The 20,477-nt window shown below is 53.7% G+C and overlaps 1 protein-coding gene across 6 annotated transcripts in view; it reads right to left on the bottom strand.

Annotated features, from left to right (window-relative positions):
• Nucleotides 1–20,213, bottom strand: part of NTRK3 (neurotrophic receptor tyrosine kinase 3) — a 179,268-nt gene extending 159,055 nt beyond the window's left edge. Inside the window, exons 1-2 of one of the 6 annotated variants that reach the window (XM_021407493.1) lie at nucleotides 19,718–20,213; nucleotides 19,324–19,391 (exon numbers count right to left, since the gene is read on the bottom strand). Coding sequence is in view for 4 of the 6 variants with exons in the window: in XM_021407496.1 (XP_021263171.1) it covers nucleotides 19,324–19,571 (248 nt within the window). In the remaining 2 variants the exon portion in view is untranslated. Of the gene's footprint in view, nucleotides 1–11,576; nucleotides 12,093–19,323; nucleotides 19,665–19,717 lie in introns of those variants that run through there. The other 5 variants (XM_021407496.1, XM_021407490.1, XM_021407494.1 and 2 more) reach the window with 5 other exon arrangements.

Raw genomic sequence — 20,477 nt, 5'->3', positions numbered from 1 at the left:
AACAAACCGCTTGGCACGCCAGCGCTAGACCATGAAAATACGAATGTGATGGGGGGGGAAGAACAGAGAGAAGTCATTTATTGAGTGCTGAGCCCTGCCTCCTCCAGGCAGAGGTGCAGGAGCAGATAGCAAGCCCTGGAGGCTGGGAAAGCACTGTCACCAGTGTCACCTCACTGGGGCAAGCCCTGTGCTCCAGGGCACAGCACAGCCAAGCAGGGGCTGACAGCCCCTTTTATCCATGGGGCTGAGGAAGCCATAAAGAAATCAGCCATCTTTCACAGTATTATAAGGCACTTATCGCATACATTTAATAACCAGAGGCATGAAGGACTTGATTCCCTCAATATGGAAGTTATAAAATTGAATTGGTAACTGAGCATTAAAGGCAAGTGCAGCTGAATGAAGACTTATGAGGGCAATATTTTCCCTATTTAAAGCGTGGGCTTCCCCTTTCCAAGTGCACATGGAAAAGTCACCCAGCAGCAGATAACTTTACATCATTAAGGATAATTTGAGGTCAGTGAGAGAAAGGGTGGGGATGCAAGCAAATCCAGCTTTGTAGAATTAATTATTAGCATAGCCCCACAGTGTAATTGCAATTCGTCAAGGTAACAATCATAAAACACACCACTGTGACACAGCTCCTGCTGCACTAGCGGATCTGCTCCTCTTGCCAGGGACACACAGGGTACACGGTGCTGGGGAGGATGCTCCCACTCACCCTCCCAGGGCTCCAGCCATTGTCAGCTTGGGCATCCAACTCAACAATCCAAAATGGGCACTTCTAGAAAGGCTGGGCAAAAGAAAAAGCCCTCCATTCCCATCCCCAGTTGGACTCAATGATCCTTATGGGTCCCTTCCAACTCAGGATATTCTGTGATCCCAGGGGAGCCTCCACGTCCTTGTCCAGCTCCGGCTGGTGACTTAAGGTGCAGACAGAATCCCTCGCAGGGACAATGTTTCAGCATTACTGGAGGACAGCAGGCTGCCCAGACCCAGCATGGACAGATTGCTGCAGAATGTAGAAGCAGTATGTTCCCATTTTCTCACACTACATTCAAAACCTTTCAGTGCAGAGTTATGCCCTGTCACTTGCTTTCAGAAAGGAAGAAGTAGGTGCAAGTGGGACAGCAGAGCTGAAGGAGTGCTGTGGGCAGCAGGACAATTGCCTTCAACAAACGTCCTCCTTAATTTCTCCTCGCTGTTACATCTCAGCTAGTGCTCAAGAACTGAGGTGTCCCAGAAGCCCATGGTGCTGAAGAAACCTCATTAACATCCCATTAATGACTGCGATCACAAACGTGTGCGTCCAATTGCACCACAGTTGTCTGGGACAAGAGGGCAATCCGAGGGGAAATAAACCATTCCTTCAGGTATCTTCCACTGAGCACAAGCCTTGAGATGAGAGAGCATCCTTTGCTTTATGGGGTGCAGGAGACCAAGCAGGCTCCCCTTCAGGCAGCAGCTGGCTCCCCATGCACCTGCCAGGATGCTTTTACCCACAGGATCTCACATGCAGTGAGAGTTGGCAGCGTGGAGCATTTTGCGGTCTTTAAAGATCAAACAGCATTTTATAGAGGAAGCAGCACCCTAGTGAAAAATCAGCTCCAGTAATCCTGTTCTGCCTTATTAAACTCTCCCTGCAACTTCAAACCAGAGGTGAGATTCCCTTGTGCTCCTACCTCTGAACAGGTCTGTGGCCATCCAGAAATTAAAAATATATAAATAAAGTCATGCAGACAGAGTTGCCACGCTCTGCTCCAGCTTCACACCTCTCCTGGAGAGTATGGTGCCCACACACACCAGCAAATGAAGGGATGGAGCCCAGAGGCGGGATCACCGTGCCCAACCTGACATGAGTAACCCTTGGTACAAGCAGTGCCACCAAGCATCCTCTCCTGCCCTGAGCTCTGTTGTTGTCCCCCTCCATCCAGACCCGCTGCTATGCCTCTGCTCTCTGCTGCACACTCCCATGAACCCACAGGCACGCTTTGCAGAAGTGCAAGCTCCACAGGAGTCTAAATTTGGCAGCTTTTACATCCACATCAGCTTCATCCCAAACCCTGTTTAAATTTAGCCGCAAGCTCTGGGGCCACACAGCAGACACTTCTCCTCCGTTTGCAACCCAAAGTGCAAAACTCAAAGCTCAGAGCTGTGAACCACGGGCACCCAAAGGTCTCTGTGCTTCTGCCATGGCTGTGGCCGCTCAGTGGCTGAATCCAGCACCCTCCATTCCATTGCATCCTCCTCCACAACCTCATTTATCGGGGCTTTCCCACAGCCCCAACACCAGGAAACCTGCCGACCCCGTGCAGCAAGGGCAGAGCCAATCTGTCCTGGGCTCACGCCCTGCTCCCACGAAGCACTCGTTTTCCCAAGGAGCCTGAACTCCGCTCCACCAGCAGTTTGGCTGCCCCGATGTTTACGAAGCAATGCCCAGCTGGGCTGGATGGGGGCCAGGCTCCCAGCCGCTCTGCTTGAGACAGGCACAGCAGCTCCCAAACCCTTCAGGGTGCTGAGCCTCCAAACCCACAGGTTGGCAGCAGACTTGCGTCAGGATAACGTTTGGATTCCTGCAGCGTGCAATCAGCCCAGGCAGAGAAAATAAAGTATCCCTTTCTGGTTTTTCCTCTCTCTTCTCTGCTTGCGTTTTTGCTTATCACGGAGGTGGAAGAACAGAAGCATCACTCGGGAGGAGGGGGATGCACACATTACAATAGGGCAGAAGGTCATGGAAATAGCAGGTACGTAATGGGGAGACAACTAGCTCTTAGAAGGAGACGTGAGCCAATGTGCCTGTAAACATGACACAGGCAGGAGGAGGCAGGGCAGGAACAGACACTTTAAAAGCTCTTCTCCCAGCGCTCCACTTTGTTCACAGAAACGTGAAAAAAAGGGCTTTGCAAACATATAACATGAGAAGGCACTGACAGCCACAGATGCTGCTAACAGGGCTGCTGTGTATGAGCTGACCCAGCCATGGAAGCACGGAATACAGGGATGGTTTCCATCTCAGATCTCCAGTTAAAGGCACAGTTATAGGCACAACTTCCCCAGGGGGAAGCACACGGGTTCCTGCTACCCAAACATGAGCTTTCACCACTGATGCTGATGATTTATTTAGTGGGACGCATTTCTTCTTGGTGCTGCTAAGGGTCACAGAGCAATTTCCCCCAGATCCTTGAAACAAGCCCTTGATTGAGTAGATCTTACTTTGTATGCAAGCAAAAAAAAAACCAAAAAACCACATCACTCACTCAAATTTCTTTTCTGCTCCTTTCCAGGACCTGGAGGTCCCAGCCATACCTTGGAGCAAAGCACACGAGCCCAGAGAGTCAGCAGCAAAGAGAAGATCGCTCCGCACAAAGAATACGGACATTGTGTGCTGCTGGCTCACTCACAGCCTGCAGCAGCTGGGGCCTGAGAGCCTGTGCTGTGTGCCAGGCTGGGGCTCACTGGGGACAGCAGCTGGTGTGGGACAGCCCTCCTGCACCACTCCTCCCTCTGCGGGTACCGCAATGGGATGGAGAGAGGCTGATGTGTTTCTCTCTGCTCTGCAGGAGGAGGAATGAGGGTGGGTTTCATGGTGGACAATGCCACCAGGGCCGCAGGCTGACGTGCCCCCAGCACCACATTTTGGTTGCCTGGTGGCCAGCATGCCTAGCCAAAGCCCCAGTGCTGGCCACCAACTCCAGGCCACTACCCAAACTTAGCTACTCCCAACTACAGAGAGAAATCATCACAGAACGACTTGGGTTGGAAGAGACCTCAAAGATCATCATCTAGTTTCAGCTCCCATGCTACAGGCAGGGTTGCAACCCACTAGATCAGGCACTAGATAAGGCTGCCCAGTGGAAGAAAGCAGCCGTGCCACATTACAGTAATTCACTCTGCAAGTTTCCTGCAGAGAAACACATCTGAGTTCAACCAGGAACTGAAGCTCCCATGAACTGGCTCAGCAGGGCAGTGCGAGGTGAGGGCAGGACCTCTCCCAGCATCCCCATCCCAGCAGCACACCACAGCCCTGCCCAGCAATCCAATACAACCATCACCTCTGGTTTCCATATTTTGGGCTACGAGGGCATCATGGTTTCCTGGCCACAGGGACCAAACACTGAGCCAAGGAAGCCATACCGGGTGAGGGGCAACCCACAGTCTCCTGAACTCCCAGCATCACACCTGCTGACCAACAGCTTCTGCCCAAGGCAGTCTGCAGCTGGGTAGCTTTTGTTTTTTTTTTTTAAACATCTTTTCCCTATCTCCCCTTTGAAAAATTCTGTAGTTGCTATGGAAATGGTCTCATCAGTATGGGTGGAACATAGCAGTGCCAGCCAGAACTCCCTGTGGCTCCCAGTTGACACCAGTGTCCAGAAACTGGTTGTGCAGGAGGTTATCCCAAGCTGCACAGGGAACACCCTGACCTTAAAGCCACGGTTGGCACTGGTGGTTGATTGAGACTTATCTGGGAATCAGGGCAGGGACCTGCAATTCACCCAGGGATAAGCCAGGATAAAATAATAATAATAATAAAAAAAATCAAGACACCCTCACACTGGCTGAGGGTTATAAACAGCAGCAAGGTGCAGCCCTCCCCAGCAGCACCTCGCTGTAGGCAGGGAGACAGGCATGGACAGGGGAGCAGGAGTAGAGGCAAGTTTTGCCACAGGTGCAGTGCACCCCTCTAGGGAGGTTTCTGCTGCCCACCCTGTGCTCCCACATCCCTACCTCAAAAAACACGCATGAAGCACATTTCACAGCATCTCTCCACGCTTGGCAGTGAGCAGGCTGCAGATGCCGAGCCGGGTGTTTCCCCAAGCATCCGTCTCCTGGAGCAGGGTTCTTCCTACATTCACACTGACGCTGCACCCCTCTCACAATGTCTCCATCCTCACCAACATCCTCCAAGCAGCCTCAGAGTCTGTCACACAGCACGTCCCCTCTCTGCCCCTGGTCTTGCAGCACAGGGGCAGTGCCATCACAGCACCGAGATGCACTATGGCACATCCATGGGGTGATGGATGCTGGGTCCGAGTTTAGCACAGAGCTGCCAGATCCTGCTTGTCCTTTGGGCGCAAGCCCTGATTAAAGTCCTAAATAAACCACTTACATCATCAAACTTCGAGAGGCACATCAGCATCGGGAGCTATGTGCATCTTCAGTCTTGCCAGACCCTAAGCGCTCTCCCAGAAGAATGCACTGCACGCAGGAGGGAAGGAAGGGCTGGGCTGTCACTGAGCCACTCGCTCTTGGTCAGAGATGCTGCAAACAGGAGCCCATGCTCCAGTGACACACGTTGTCATTTGTGGCCCAGATTTAACAGGTTCAAGACCTAAAGCACAAAGCAGCAGACCGAGTGCTTACAACCCTGATCACCTGGGTGCACACCAGAACCTCTTTGCTCCCTGCTCCCAGAAATGTCATTGCACCAGCCCAGAACATTGCTCCATAGTTTCGGCAAGAAGTGCCATGCAAACCTGCTTGCAAAGCAAGGAGGCCATCTGCAAATCATTACAGTTGGAAAATACCATTGAGATCACCAAGTTCAACCCTAACCCACCCCCACCATGCCCACTGACCGCATCCCTCAGAGTCATATCCCCACAGTTCCTGAACACCTCCAGGGACAGTGACCCCACCATCTCCCTGGGCAGCCCGTTCCAATGCATCACTGCTCTTTCTGAGAAGAGATTTTTCCTGATACCCAACCTGAAGCCCAGCCAAGCACTGACCAGGAACAGCGAACACAGGGGGAGCAGCAATCCTCCCGTCGCACCACATCACTGCAACCGCGATGCCATGACACTACATCTCATCACTGTCCTCACAGCTCCATAACCCCAAAGGCACAGGTGACCACACTGATCCTGCTCCCACAGCCCCTCTCCTGCCACACCATCCCAAAAGCCCTCACTTCCGAGATGGAGCATGCATTCAAAAAACTGAAGGACAGACAGAGCAAACAACTTATCCATCATCCAACAGCCTCTCTTAAGATGCCAGTCTCCCAGTGCTCACCTTTTCAGCATCCTTCTCCCGTCCCACAAAAACCTCAGCAGCATCTCCTTTGGTGAGGCTGGGTCAGCCCCAAAGTCGGCATTATCTATCCATTGGGAGAACAGTATATCGGGGCTGGTTCCTTGGGCACCCAGAGCCCCCAGTGTACCCATCCCAGCTGCACCCTGAGACACCAGCTGCACCCAGAACCTGCGCAGCAGCACAGTGCTGCCTCAACCCCCGACTCCCCCCCCAGCCGATATGGCAAATAAGATTACAACAAATATAAACTAATGATACAGCTGTCAAGATAGATTAGACTGCACAGTGTAAAAAATTGCAGGGCTGTTTAGTCACAACAATATAAGATTAATTTATCAATACAGCTTATGTGGCATTGGAGAGATAGCAAATTGAGTAAGTGAATCTTTTCTACACCTTGTGGGGAGAGGGAGCTTCCGACCCACTGGGTGCAAGAGTCTGGATGCCCATGAGGACACGTGGGATGGGAACAGTTTGGGGCGGCTGCGTGGCTGTCCCAGCTCAGGTGTGGTGATGGGATGCCACACACGAGTTTCTTTACCTATGTATTTTTAACTCTCTGAATTAGCATATGCAAAAATATGCACAGCCACATCCACCCATTGGGGGTTACAGCCCTGTCAGGCACAGCTGAGCTTGCACACCTTTCAAGGGTGCCCCAAAAGTATGCACACAGCCAGCAGCTTCTCAGGAGATGCTTCCTACTCATCCTCAGCCCAAAGATACAACACCACCGGTAAGCCCATATCATTTCACAACCCCCCCCCCCGCTTTGCCACCCGTGGGTTAAAAATGTGCAAGTAAATAAATAGCTGCAGCGATAATGAGCCAAGGTTTCGATCTGTGAAGGTGAGAGCACAGCAGCAGCCGCCGATACGAAGGAAGCGCCCGTTTCTATAAATATTGAAATCCGGTAATTATCATCATTAGAACTAGTTGTGATTTATCCGTAGCTCAATCCCAACAAGTAAAAATGGCATTTATTTACCACAATTAGAACAGCTAAAAATACCTCCTGAACCTTGCCTGGCTTTAAAACATCCGCATCCCACGGGTGGTCTCAGCTATGGGCTTGGGTGGTGGGGAGCAATGCAAGAGGTGAAGAAAGCCCATGTTACCCCAAGGGAATCTGGAGCACTGAATCAAAGTCCCATCACCTTCCAGAAGCTGTTCCCAGCTCCACAACTGCCTCCATAATGCAACGCCCCCTCCAGCAAGCTGCAAACACAGAATCATTAAGGTTGGAAAAGATCTCTAAGATCATGATCTTAGACCAACCATTGACCCATCACCTCCACACCCACTAAACCACATCCCAGCATGCTGCATCCCTATGGTATCTTTATATTTGCAGCCTGCTACTGAAGAGGCAGCACCTTGATGTCTTCCAGTCCACATCACCACCCCAGGCAGGAGGTTCCCTATCAGATGGCCCCAGTCCCCCCAGGGCTTCCTCCGGCTGCTCCAGCCAGGCTCGCTCCAAGACAGAAGGTTTCCCTGAGGAAACGTGCCTGACTCCACAGGTCAGGGATGTTCTTTCCGACAGTCACACTGAATATTTTCTCCACTACTTCGGTAATAGCTGGAAAAAACAAACCATGAAATGGACAGCTTGGCGATTCCATGCTGCATGGGGGCAAAGGCAACAAGGTGCCAGGTCTGTGCCACAGCCTGGGGACACCCTCAGCCACCATCTGCTTGCCCCCAACCCCAGCAGATATCCACCTCAGCCTCCTCCCACACTAATCTGACTTCCCCCCCCCATTGGTGTTTTTTCCCCCCTTTTCCCTTCGCTTCCCACCACTATTTGCTCAGGGCCCTACAGCCCATTTTCCCTCCTTTCAGCAGCATCGTATCCAAGGCAAACCAAACTAATTTTAAGAGTAAGATTTGGCAAGACACTATATCAAATGCTTTACTAAACCCAAATATATTAGGATTTCCACGTTCTGCTCAGCCACTAATTTCGCGATTCCATCAAAAAGAAAAAGCAATCAGGTTTGTCTGGCAAGATTTATTCTTCCTAAATCCCCGCTGTTATTGCTCATGCTTTCCTTATCCTCTAGTGCTTCAGTTTCTTAATACTGTGGGACTGGAAGTGTTTGCTGGAAATTTATTTTTTGCTATTTATATGGATTTCTAAAATCTGCCTCCGCTCTCTTTCGCTGCCCCCTGCCTTCCCCACCTCTATCAGCATCCCCGTGCTGCAGCCACGCATCTGCTCCAGCCTTTTGCAAGGTACCATGTGCCAGTGTTAACACACAACCACCGGCCTCAGTCATAAGATGCTAGGGAAAGAAAAACAACAATACAAAAAAAAAAAAGCACAATTGGCAGCAGGAGAAAGGTCTGAAGGAAATAGCGAGCTGGGTCAAACCCAGGTTCAGTGCAGAGCGTGGCCAAGGGGCTGAGCAATTTATTAGCGCCTAAAGCAGCACCCTCCTGCTTTACACTGCAGCATCACCTTTTATTGTGAATCGGGCAGAACTGAGCTATGGATGACACCGGTGGATGCATCCCCAGAAGGGCAGATAAAGCTGAGGGTAAGCAGCTCTCCTGCACTGCTTTGCTCAGTGGGGAGCCAAGGGGAAGCCTCCAAACCCTGCATAGCAGCAGTACCTTGCCAAGGGCACCATCCCCAGGTGCCCCAGTGGCCTCATCCTGCTGATGCAGCACCGGCCTGGAGAAGCTGGGGAAGAGCTCAGGTGCCTCTAACTGCAAAGTGATTGCTGCTCCTGCTCATTAGGAGAGAGGCAGCTCCACTTGCGTGCAACCAGCTCCTGCTCTCCAAGTTCTTGCACACAGCAAGGCTCAGTGTTTTGCAAGCCTAGCAGCAGCCAGCACCCCGACCCCATGGCTCAGCACCAGCTGTGTGCGCCCAGCAGAGCTCCTGCCCATCCCAAAGACCCCACTCCATCACCAGCTCCAACCACAGCCTTTTGCAAAGATGTAAGCAATGCAGATCACAGCGTTGAGCTGGTGTCACCACACCGACTTCCTGCCCATCCCCGTGGTCAGGTCTATGCCTCATCCCTCACCTCAGGTTTTCGTAAGGGGAAAAGCCACAGCACAGCCATCTCTGCAGCTTGTTGGGAACCACAGCTCAGCAATGAGGTGGCAGCAGCACCCCAGCAGATGGCTGTTTCCATAAGGGAACTCTGCTGCTTGCAACTCCTTTGGTGCTCACTGGAAAAAAGATAGCAACATGGGCATAGCAAAGCTGGGTCACCAGATGACCCTGAACACTTGAGGGATAAATGGAGATTTTCTTCTCGCTCTGGCTATTTTTACATCTCAAAAAATAAAGCAGTCCTGGAGCAGCAGCACTCTCCAGGAGCCCATCCCTGCAGCCCCCCCAGGGTCAGGGAGCTGCACAGGGGTTCAGGATTTACAGCTGATGGGGACAGAGGATTTACAGGGAAGGGGCACTTGTAGGGGACTTGGAGCAAAGCACAGCTGATTTATGGGGTCAGCAGCAATTTACACAGCAGGTAACAGCACTGAGGAGGCAAGGATTTATAGGGGCAGGGGAGAAGTCCTTTTTACTGGTGTTTATCGGGAAATGAGCACCTCCTTCACCTAATTACCATGACCCAGCAAGGCACATGGGAGCAGCTGGATTTGCCACTAATCTCCCCTTTGCTCTGGAGGTTACAGACAGGCCAGCACCAGGGATCCTCCCATCCCAGAGCATCACGGCTTGGCCACAGCACACTCAGGGGTACTGAGGGGCTCAGAGTTCAGTCCCAGTGCAGTGATGCTGCTGCTGCTCCTCAGCCTCCTCACACTGGAAGCAGAATGGGTGCAGAGATGCATGGATTACATCTGAGCAGGGGCTCACGTCACAGGCTGCACATAACATTAAAAATATACAGAAGCATATGGGGAAAGTTGTCTCTGCTCCACCCCCCTGTAGCATCCTCCCATCAGCACACACTGCTGGGGCACCTGGGGACACACAATAGGCCAGGAGCAGATTTCCTACACAGGTTTGACTTAAAGTTCAGGAGCAATCCAGGCCATCCTGCTCTGTCCCCAGCCCTCTCCTCATCAGTCATACTCTCTGAAGGGAGGCTCAGCAAAAGGTGCATTTGGAGCACATCGTGGCATTAGGACACAAAGAAGGGGTTCGCTCAGACATTGCACTTTGGGTTGTTTTCCCAGCCACCCTCCAGATTCACAGATGCAACCACCAGACTACAAGCGTAACTTTTGCACAGAGCACACTTTCGTTGCTGCACTGACTTGCTCAGCACAGGGGTTGCTATAGGACAGGTTCCTCTAGCAGAGAGAAGAGAGCTCAGGACACAGGTGAGCACCGAGCCTTGCCCACATGGTGCCACAGCCCTGTCCCCAGCAGGCACACAGCATCTCCCACCCACACCCACTGCTGCCCCCACCCCTCTGCCCCAAAGTTTGACTAACGCTCAGGAGTATCTTTGCTTTTATAAATCTCTGCCTTTTAATGATGGCTTCAAGGCTCAGAGAAAAAAGGCCCATTAAACTCACTGAATAAGTTAATGGGGCAGAGAGAATCCATTTCATAGCCACCCCAGGCTATTTTCCTCTGGAGCTAAAGCCTGAATAAGCAAAAAGGAAAAATTAAAACTGTACAGCGCTTTGCCAATAAATAACCCCCAGTGTAATCTGCTACAGGCAGGCCTCCATTTGCAGAGATAATGGCATGCAGATCAGCTGTGAAACACCTCCCCTTGCAGGGACCACCACCTTTGGGTTGCAGTTTGCTGCGTGCAAGGAACCCTCCCCTCCTAGTGCACCTCCTGCATCGCACAGCCTGCAGGGAACTTCCAAAACCCTGCACTGCAATGCCCCAATACTCCAAGCGCACATCTCAGCTCGTTTGCATCCCTGCCTCCTTTTTCCCAGCCCTTCTGGCTGCTTGGCCCCCTTCTCCTCCCCCTAGTAGTGCTTTAGGCTCATCCCTCGCTGGCCACAGCTCACACACAGCTGCTCCTCCTTTACAAGGCAAGTGCATGTCCCAGGGAGGGATGAAAGAAAAAAAATAAAATAAAATCCCTGTTTGTAAATGTTGATCCCGCTAGACACAGCTTGTTTACTATTTAATATTTAAAGATGCTAATTAAGTCTCTGAATAAATAAATCTCTGCTCCCAGTGCCTCTTGGAGCCAGGGAGCCCTCCCATGGGGCCAGGGCAGCACAAAGCACAGTGGGACAAGCACAGCCCACGCAGGGGCTCCACGTAGGTTACGGGGGACTGTGTGCAGCGTGAAGCAGCAGCACCAAGTTCAGCTCAGGCTGGGAACATCAGGGGACACAGGTCATTCACATCTAGAGGACAGCACAAGGACCAAGGTTTCCAAAGCAGCAAAGCTGAGAAGCACTGCAGGAGCTAAGGGCTGGAGCTTCAAGGAGTCCAGCTGAACCCGTAGAACCCAAGCATCAGGAAAACACACACAAAAAAAGACAACAACCAGCAAATGCACAGCCTCCACTGAGCACACAGCTCCTAGCACAACTGCTGCCAAACCCAGAGACCAGACAACCATACAGCTTCATACCTGAGAGCTCCAGCAACTCTTCGACAAACCACTCCACAGCCTCTTCCCAGAAACACTGCTACCACCAGCACCTGCCCCAGCCTCCCCCACCTGATTCCTCTTTAGGCTCTGCCCCCTCCAAATCAGCCCCAGCTGTGCCTTGTACAGTGTCGTTAACCCCACATGAGCCAGCCCCGTGGAGAACTCTCTTGGACAGGTCCCTCCCTGCCCAATCAGCACACCTGCATCCCATGATTGCCCTGCACATGCTTCCTAAGTTCAGGTTTTGCCCCCAAGGACACCCTCTATCACCTACCCCAACTCAAAGCAAGTTGCATGGTCCTTCCCAAGAATGCATCAGGCTTCTGTGTTCACACTGACCTGGCTCTGTGCTGCTCTGCTCTCCCTGCTGCAGAGCCCATCCTGGGACAGCCATTGGAGATACAGAAGTGTCCACAGCCCACGTAGGGCCCAAGCTGGGAACACATGCCCAGTGACACTGAGCCACCCTGTGCTGGCGCAGAGGAACTCCCAGGGGACAGATGCTGGGGAGCCAGGAACATGCAGCATCCCTGATCCCACATCTTGCTGAAATCTGCTAGTTTGTGGATAGGGTCTCCAGTAGCACCTGCATCTGCTTGAGCATTCCCATCTTAACATTTCCTGGTAGGATCCACGTGGGTAGAGCTCCAGGAGGGCCAGTTAAGGAACAGACCTGCACAGCCCAGGACAGGGCTTCTGCCCCCTGCCACAACCTTCTCAGCCCCCCACGGACAGCCAGGGCCCTCACAGACATCAAGGATGACGTTGCTGGAACATATTTCCATGCAGCAGCGAAGTGCAATAGGCTGGGACGTGTCTTCTGGTGGAAGGCAGGAGGGTGAGGCAGAATGGCAAGGGGGATAAGGAGCTGGGGTAGGACTGGGAATTGCACCTGGGAGGGACTTGGCCAGGCTGTGCCAAATCCACAGCTTTGGTTAAGCAGGCTGTTTTCCTCACCATGTAGGCAGAATGAAGCTGGGAGAGGGAGAGAATAGAGGAGATGGCAGAGATGGTCCCTAATGCTCTGTTGTCTGCTACAGCAGAGCACTGTGTGGCAGCTAGAGGAAAGCCTGCTGCATTTATGGTGCTGGCCTCTGCTTTGGATTCCCAAAGGCTACATCACATGGAAACAAGCTAAAAACGCTGTACATTTTCCTAGTGCTGCTCTTCCAGGCAAGCAAGGTCCAGAGCTGCTGGTGGATGTCACACAGAGGGGACAGGGCAGGGTCCCCAGCTGCACAGGGGTAGGACAGGGAATAGGGTGGGATGGTGAGAATGGAGAAGCACAAGCATGTAAATATAACCTGCATCATCCCTGGGCTCCTTTCTCCCAAATCCCATAGCGACACAAGCTGGCTGCTCAATAGCTATGCATAAGCGGAGCAATGACTGCTGTGCAGCCTTCCAAGGGGAGTTTAATCTCTCTTCCTTGAAGTGAAATGAAGCTCTGAGCAAAATCACAGCTCTAACCAGTGCCCACCACCCCCTTCCTATCACAGTGTCCTTCCAGACCCACGTATCATCATCCCTACTTTGATGCTGGGGACCTGTTTGCTGTTGCATTTTGGGACCGCTGGGTGTCACAGCCCTTCCACCATGCTGGCAGGACATGCCCATTGCCAGCAGGGAAGCACCAGGCTCATCTTTGGCCGGTATGCCAAAGGGGAGGATATCACTCTTGGGAGCCACAAATGGAAGAGGCTGTGGGGTCTTGACCAGTTTCCCACCTCTGCTCACTCTTTCTCCAGCTCGCACCAAGATATCCTCACCGTTTTTCTATGGGGAAGGACACACAGCCTCTCCAGACTTCCAACCTCCACCTGGCTTCTGCAGCAAAGAGTTAATTGAAAGAGCAAAGAGCATGGCACTCAGCCTGCAGGCAGCCAGAAACAGCTCTCAGCTGTGCCCTCTTGCCTCTGCATCCAGGCTTTCCCTGAGGACACCTCTCACGGCTGTTCCATGTCACAGGACTGGCAGCTTTATTCCCTCTGTGCCCAGCCTCTCCCCGTGCTATACCCAGGGATCAGCTGAAGGATCTGCTGATCCCACTGTGCTGCCTGTAGCACTGCTCCGCGCCTCAGTTTCCCCATCAGTGGAACGCACAGAGACGTGGACACACGGCGTTTTGTGGCTCACACCCAGGCAGAAGCAGTGACCGCTGCCACAGCTCCGTGGGAGGATGCTCTGCTGCATCCCAGGGTCGGACCCCATGGGACCGCTGCACGGCGGGGTGCTGAGCTGGGACCTGCCCGGAGGGATGCAGGGGTGTAGGGATGCGGGGATGCTGCAGCCTCACCCGAGCCGTCTCACGCAGCCGCTTGCCCTCTAGCGGCTCAGCCGCCCTCGGAAAGTGGGAGGGGAAAGGCTGATAGAGCAGGGAGAGGGAGCACGGAGCCGAAACTCGGGTGGGCTGGGGGGTGCTCGTGCACCACGCGCTGCCATCATGCACGGCCCGCAGCCTCTGCCCTCCACGGACGTGCAAAGGGTTTGGTCGTGCACCTCTCGATGCAGGAGAGAATTTGGGGAAGAGCAGCGCCCGCAGGCTGCTTTCAAATGGCTGCTTCGAAAGCATCCATGCAACCCGCCGAAGCCCCCGCTGCAGGAAGCCCAAAGCTCAAAATTACTGCTATTTCACCGTGCCCCGTAAATAACACGCTGAACAGGTGAGCGGCGAGCGTTATTAACGCTCTCTGTTGAAAGCCTGGCGGGATCAGGGGGTTGGTTCACTCCCCACTTGATGGGATGCACCAAATCCAACCGGAATGAATTGGCGGTCACCTCCTAGCAGTGGGTGCAGAAGGCAGCGTGCTGGGGAGCACAGCACAGCGTCGCTGAGTGCAACCTGTGGGAATCCCCAAGGGCACCCCAGTAATGGCCTGCTGGGGGGATTCACAGAAAAAGCCAGATTGAAAACATCTCTGAGCCCCAAAGAACAGCAAACATGTCGGTCCTCAGCCTCCTTCCCCAATCCCTGCTTCTTCCCCAGTGAAATGCCTGTCCTAGCCCTGGAGCATCCTCTCAGTGCAGGGAGAGGAACCAGCAGGCAGAGCTGGCACAGAGCTCGCCGAGCCCCACAGGAAGGTGAGGGCTGGGAAGATGTCACATACACCCTGGAACCTAGCTGTGTCACCTCGAGACCGGGCTCCAGGTTGAGCTCAGCAAGAAGATCCTGGGGCATCTGAGCAGCACAAAGCTGCCTCTTCCCTGGAGAACCCCTCAGGCAGAGTGTGAAGGGCAGAGACCTGCAGACTCTGGCAGGAATGGAGTCCAGCAGGAATCCCACGCTCCAAACAGACCAGGGATGTAACTCTCGGTGCCCGATGCCCTCTGCTCTGCTCTGACTTAGCTTGGCCATGGCTGAGAAAAGCAAGCTGAGCACTGGCCCTGATGGCCAACTCCTCCCAACACTGCATCTGTCCCCAATCCTCCTGCTCTGCCCCTGCACAGAGCCTGACAGGCTGCGAAAGTACAGTAGGTCCCAGACACTGTCTATGCCAGGGAAATGTATCCGTCCAAGACTGTTCCAGCAGAAAGGTCATCAGGGCAGGGCACGGACCCAACAAGCCCAAGCGCCGGTGCAAGTTTAAATGCTCCAAAAAAATTGGCCAACACCCACCGCAGACCTGATCCCACAGCACTGTGGCAGTCAGGATTTAGTGCTCCCAGCTTAAGGCATCTCCAGGACAACGGGACCGTCCTATTCCTCCTCCTCACCACAAGCATCTCCAAAGCTTATTCCATCCTCTCAGCCTCGTGCTGTGCCTCCCTCCTCCTTGGGGACCTTGCTTTGGGACAGCCACTCTGTGTAAACAAGGGCTGTGCAAAACAAAGCTGGGTTGAATTAGGGCCCTTTTGAATAGATCCTGCAGCAGCCAAAACGTCAGGGACCAGGAGGTGGGAAGAACAATGGGACGGGATGCTTTGGGGACTTAAGAGCCTTTCGTCTCCAGAGAGCAGCATCACATGGAGCACAGTGGGACTGAAGCAGAGCAATCCCAAACTTGAGCCCTGCTCGTGGCTGTTTGGGTTACCAAAGCGAGTTCTGCTGCTCCCAGGAGGATGCGTGGGTACGTGGGTACCACTGGTGCTGGCTTCCAGCTCTCACCCCACACCCAGCTCTGATGCAGTTCTCCCACTCCCAGCCGTGCCCATGGGATGCAGCAGATGCCGCCATGGGCTGCTCTTCTTGTCCTCAGAGGGAAAACCCCAAACAAGATGCTCACCTTTGGGTGCGCGAGCAGATGGACCCCCAAATCCCGCATCCATTGGTGCTGTGTGATGACCCATCTCCTCTTGGATGCACAGACACACCATACAAACCCACCCATTTGGGATATTTCACCCTAAGAAACCCCGTCCTCCCCAGAGAGGTTGCATCAGGGAGCAAGGCAGCCAGGCCTGTGGACATCTCCCTGCCTAAAAAGGAGCCAGGGGTGACAAACGCAGGCCACCACTGCCACCTTCCTGGCAGCATCTCCGCAGTGCCATAGCAACAGCTGAGGAGTAGGGAGGCCCAGATGGCAAACTCCTCCGTCCGCCCTTCCCCGCGCGCCGTGCCGGAGCGTGCAGGCGCTGCCCACACTGCCAGCGGGGTAACTCCCGGCACGTGGCGGCCCAGGCGAGCCCAGCATCCCCAAATCCCGATGGGTGGGGAGCCAATGGGGGAAAGCACCCTGGCTGCACGCTGCGTGGCTTGAGCACGGCCCCGTGGGTCACGCTCTGCCCGGATCTGGAGGCAGCAGAGTGAGGCCAGACGGGAGGTCTGCAGCTGGGGCATATGTCAAACTCTCGGCTGGGTAGGACCCTCCGCATTCAGAGTCACATCACTGGGGATGCGGTCCAAAAAAAATTCAGACATTCCTGGGCTCGCTGGGAAAGGGCAGGGGACGGCAGCCAACCAGCCTCCTCCATCTTCATCTCGTGCTTCGCTGTTAACCTGTCCCTGCCTGGATCTGCTTGAAGGCTGCATGCCACGTGCTCTGCCCCATGGCCCTGTGGATCCCAAAGCCATGAGATCTAGTGCCCCCTAGACATGGGGGGGGGGGGCCTACATTGCTACCCAAAACCAAACCCCCCCAGCTCCAGGACTGCTGTGCACTCCCCAAAGGGAGGATGAGGAGGAAAACAGAAGCAGCAGCAAAGCAAAGGCCGTACAGCGCCCACTGTGGGGTATCATGCTGTGGGCATCCACGGGCTGGGTGCCTCCATCCTCCCTGCTTTAGTGGCAGCCTCCTGTCATCCATCACGGAGATGCAAAATAATCCAAAGATCCCTGGGTGCAGTGGGATGGGGTGGCACAGAGGGGTCTCTGTTCTGCATCAGGGCGGAGATGGAGGCATGTGCTGAGGTGGCTCACAGTGTTTTGTCTCGAGCCTTTCCCTCTCCCTACCCTCCCAGCAGCCCCTTACCAAGCTGAGCCTGTCATCTGGACATCACTAAGGCCTCACTTGGCCCAGGGTGGTTTCACCACCCCATATTCCATCTTCCTGCTCGCCAGAAGAGGATGGAGCAGAGACCACCACCCCTGAGCATGGTGGGTGCTGGACCCGATGTCACCCGTGCAAGAGCAAGACCCTGCTCTAAGGGGCTCGTCCTTTACTGGGAAGCAGCCCCATCGCCCAAGCCATCCCACTGCTCCCATAGGCACCAGACTCAAACCGTCTCCCCTGGAAGCACAGACCTCCTGGGTAAAGTTTGCACTCCTGTTCTGCCTCAGCCTCTGGCAGCATTTTGGGGATCACGCCACTCCTGCACCCACCTGCTCTCCACCCCGGGAGGAGGGTGTGGGGCTGGCAGCAGCACCGGGATGCACCCAGCCAAACCTGGCACCTTCTCCTCACCCCCAACACAGAGAAGCTCCTCTCCCCAAAAAAAAAAAAAAAAAAAAAAAAAAAAAAGAAGAAAATATCCTTCATCTGTTGAGCATAATTATATAGATCATCTCAATCCATATTAAGTGACAGAAGAGCAAACATTTTAAAAAATAAACCCAGACGCCACCACCACAAAAAAAAAAAAAAAAAAAACCCCAAAAAAACCACCCAGCATCTCTAGTGGCAGAGTTGAGTCTTTTTCTTCTTTTCTCCTTTTCTGCAAGCTGCTTATCAGCGTTTTTTTTTCCATTTCAAAGCACCAAAGACATTTTCTGGGCACAAAGGACCCACGCCATAGCACCTCTGACAACCCACGCCGACGCCTTCCGAACCTTCCCCGCGCCGTCAGCCCAACAACGGGTTAAAACCAAACCACAACAAACAGCGAGCGCAGGGAAAAACACGAGTTCCTCCGACTTCTCCAGCATCACCCACTCGGAGAAAACACCCCAGCCCCACGGCGCAGGGAGGAGATGGGGCACCAGGGAGGGAGCGCAGCGTTCGTTTCGCCCCACTGCTGCGGGGTGGGTTTGCTGGGAAGGCGGTGGCGTGGCTGGGGGATAGCGGTGCTGGAAATCTGCTTGGGCACCGCAAGCGAGCAGGGAAGCTGCTCCAGTCATCTTTTACCCAGCAAAGGTGACAAGCGAAAGAAGCACCGCAATTACTCCGTGGCTCTGCTGCAATCGCACGGTGCCCAAATGCAACCAGACCCAGCAAAGCACCCTCCCTCCACGCGAAATAATACATAAATAAGCCTCCATTACTCATGCCAAACCTTGCTGCATTTAACTGCCAGCATCAAGGATTCCACCTCTTCTCCGCTCAACTCCCACTGGCAACTTGCTCTGGGGGCTGCATTTCCCTAAATGCTCACATTTCAATTAGCATAAGAATAATGAAACGGCTCGGAGTTCAGCTCGCCCAAAAAATGTACTGGAAAATAAGGAGCCCAGATTGGAAGCGATGGGGATGTTTTGTTTTTTTTTCTCTCCCCTCCACGCACACGGAGGCACGGCGTGATGGATTCGGGAGGAGATCCGCTCCTTTCAGACGGGAATAACGTGGGCTTTGCTACTTGGAGTTGATTTTCCAGATAAACAAGCACGCAAACAAACGCGAAGTGCCCCAGTGCTGCTCCACGGCTCTGCCCCCGCCTGCACGAAGCCCCCGGCAGCGCCGCAGCTGCAGGGTGAGAGCGGCGGGACTTAGGTAAGGTACCCAGGGATGCTGTGCCCTGCTCTGCTTTTCTCCCCCCCGCCCCCCCCCCCCACCGCCTCTCAAGCCTTAAAAAGGCGAAAAAAAGCACAGATCCCACAGCCCCGCGCAGCCAGGGCACGGAAGGGAGCGTTTGCTGTGGTGGGTGAAGAAATGACACGCTAATTAGATCCAAAGTCTGGAAAAAGAGCAAACGGCTCCGAACGCGCTTTCCTTGCCCGATTTGGGTATGTGTGGCGGTGTGTGGCTCTGCCGTGCCGCTCTCCCCCCCCCTTCCCTCCGCAGAAGCAAACAGTTAAAGGAAGCGGCAGCTTTAGCATCTTCGCCTGCTGTTCTCTCCTGCTAAGGAATCAAATCCCATTTACTTCGTTCCTTTTTAAGCCTTGGCCAAACTGTTGCTGGGCTTGGGGTTTTTTTTTTTTTTTGGTGTTTTTTTTTTTTTTTTTTCCGTTTTTTTTTTTTTTCTTTTTTTTTTTTTTTTTTTAACGCCCTCCCCCCCCTTCCTCTCCCACACCGATGGGATAAGGGAAAAGCCCGATCCTGGTCCTCCGCAGGGAGAGCGGGGCTGGCACGGGGCGAGCGACGGCAACAGCGCAGAGGGCACCGGAGCCCGGCACACGGGAGAGCAGCCCACTTACATGGAAGTGATGTTCCTTGAGATGTCCGTGATATTGATGCTCGTGTTGCCATTGCTGCTGCCTGAATCCTGCCCTTCCAAGAGAGGGAAGAGGTTCCCATCATCCAGCTTCTTGCAATTGATGTCTGTCTTGCTGCAAAGACAATTAGCAGGGCAAGCCAGCACCGAAAGCAGATAGTCTCCCCAAATGCTCCAGAGCAAAAATACCCTCCAGAAAGTGCACTTGGTAGGGCAAAGAGAGACATCCATCTCCGATTGCTGCTTCTAAAAAAGAGGAGGAGGAGGAAAGGGGGGACGGAGGGAGGGGAAGGGGGGGAAAGGGGGGAAGGAAACAAAGACAGAGGGAGGAAAAAAAAAAAAAAGGAGGAAAAAAAAAAAAACACACACAACAAAACCTTCAAGCGATCAGATGCAAAAATCCTCCAGCAGATGAAATCATGCTGGCAGCTGGCTCGGTAATCCCGCTAGGGCAGCGGCAGCGGGCGGGGATGCATGCTGGCCCGGCCGCCCGCCGCTCCCCGCAGCCGCTCCGGAGGATCGCGACGGGGAAATAAATAAATAAGGCAAACCGGTGCGAAAGTCACCAAGTCCCACCTACTGGGCAGAATTAAAATTGACACACCTGCAAAAAAAACACAGCGAGGGAAACGGGGAGAGGAGGGGGCGAGCTCCCCCTTCCCATCGCTTTCCCTCCCCCGGGCTGGGCAGCCCTGCTGCAGGGCACAAAAAGGAGGAGGAGGAGGAGGAGGAGGAAGAGGAGGAGGAAGGCTCGGCAGCGCGAGCCGGGCTCTGTGCTCTCTGCTCTCCGCAATAAAAAGGATTCCCCACCCCCTCCCTCTCCGCCAAAATCAATCCGAGGGAAAAGGAGTGGGGGGGGGAAGGGGGAAAAACCCACCCCAGCAACGCTGGAGCCAGCAGAGGAAAAGTTGCAGAGGGGGTTAAATTTGTGCTGGGGGAGACAGCTCCGGCTCTCTCCGGCTCTTTGGAGGAGGACGATGCTGCTTTTTGCTTGGGTGTTTCCTACCCCNGCCCCACCACTGCAATCCGGACAGGAGGGTGGAGAGGAGAGAAAGATTGGATGGGACTGAAAGAGAATGAAAGGCGGCGTGGATGACGGCGATTTAAATATATATATTCTATTTTCTTTAGATCAGA

The sequence above is a fragment of the Numida meleagris genome, chromosome 9 (genome assembly GCF_002078875.1).
Source record: "Numida meleagris isolate 19003 breed g44 Domestic line chromosome 9, NumMel1.0, whole genome shotgun sequence".
Classification (NCBI taxonomy): Eukaryota; Metazoa; Chordata; class Aves; order Galliformes; family Numididae; genus Numida; species Numida meleagris.
This window is presented reverse-complemented; position numbering and strand designations above follow the sequence as displayed.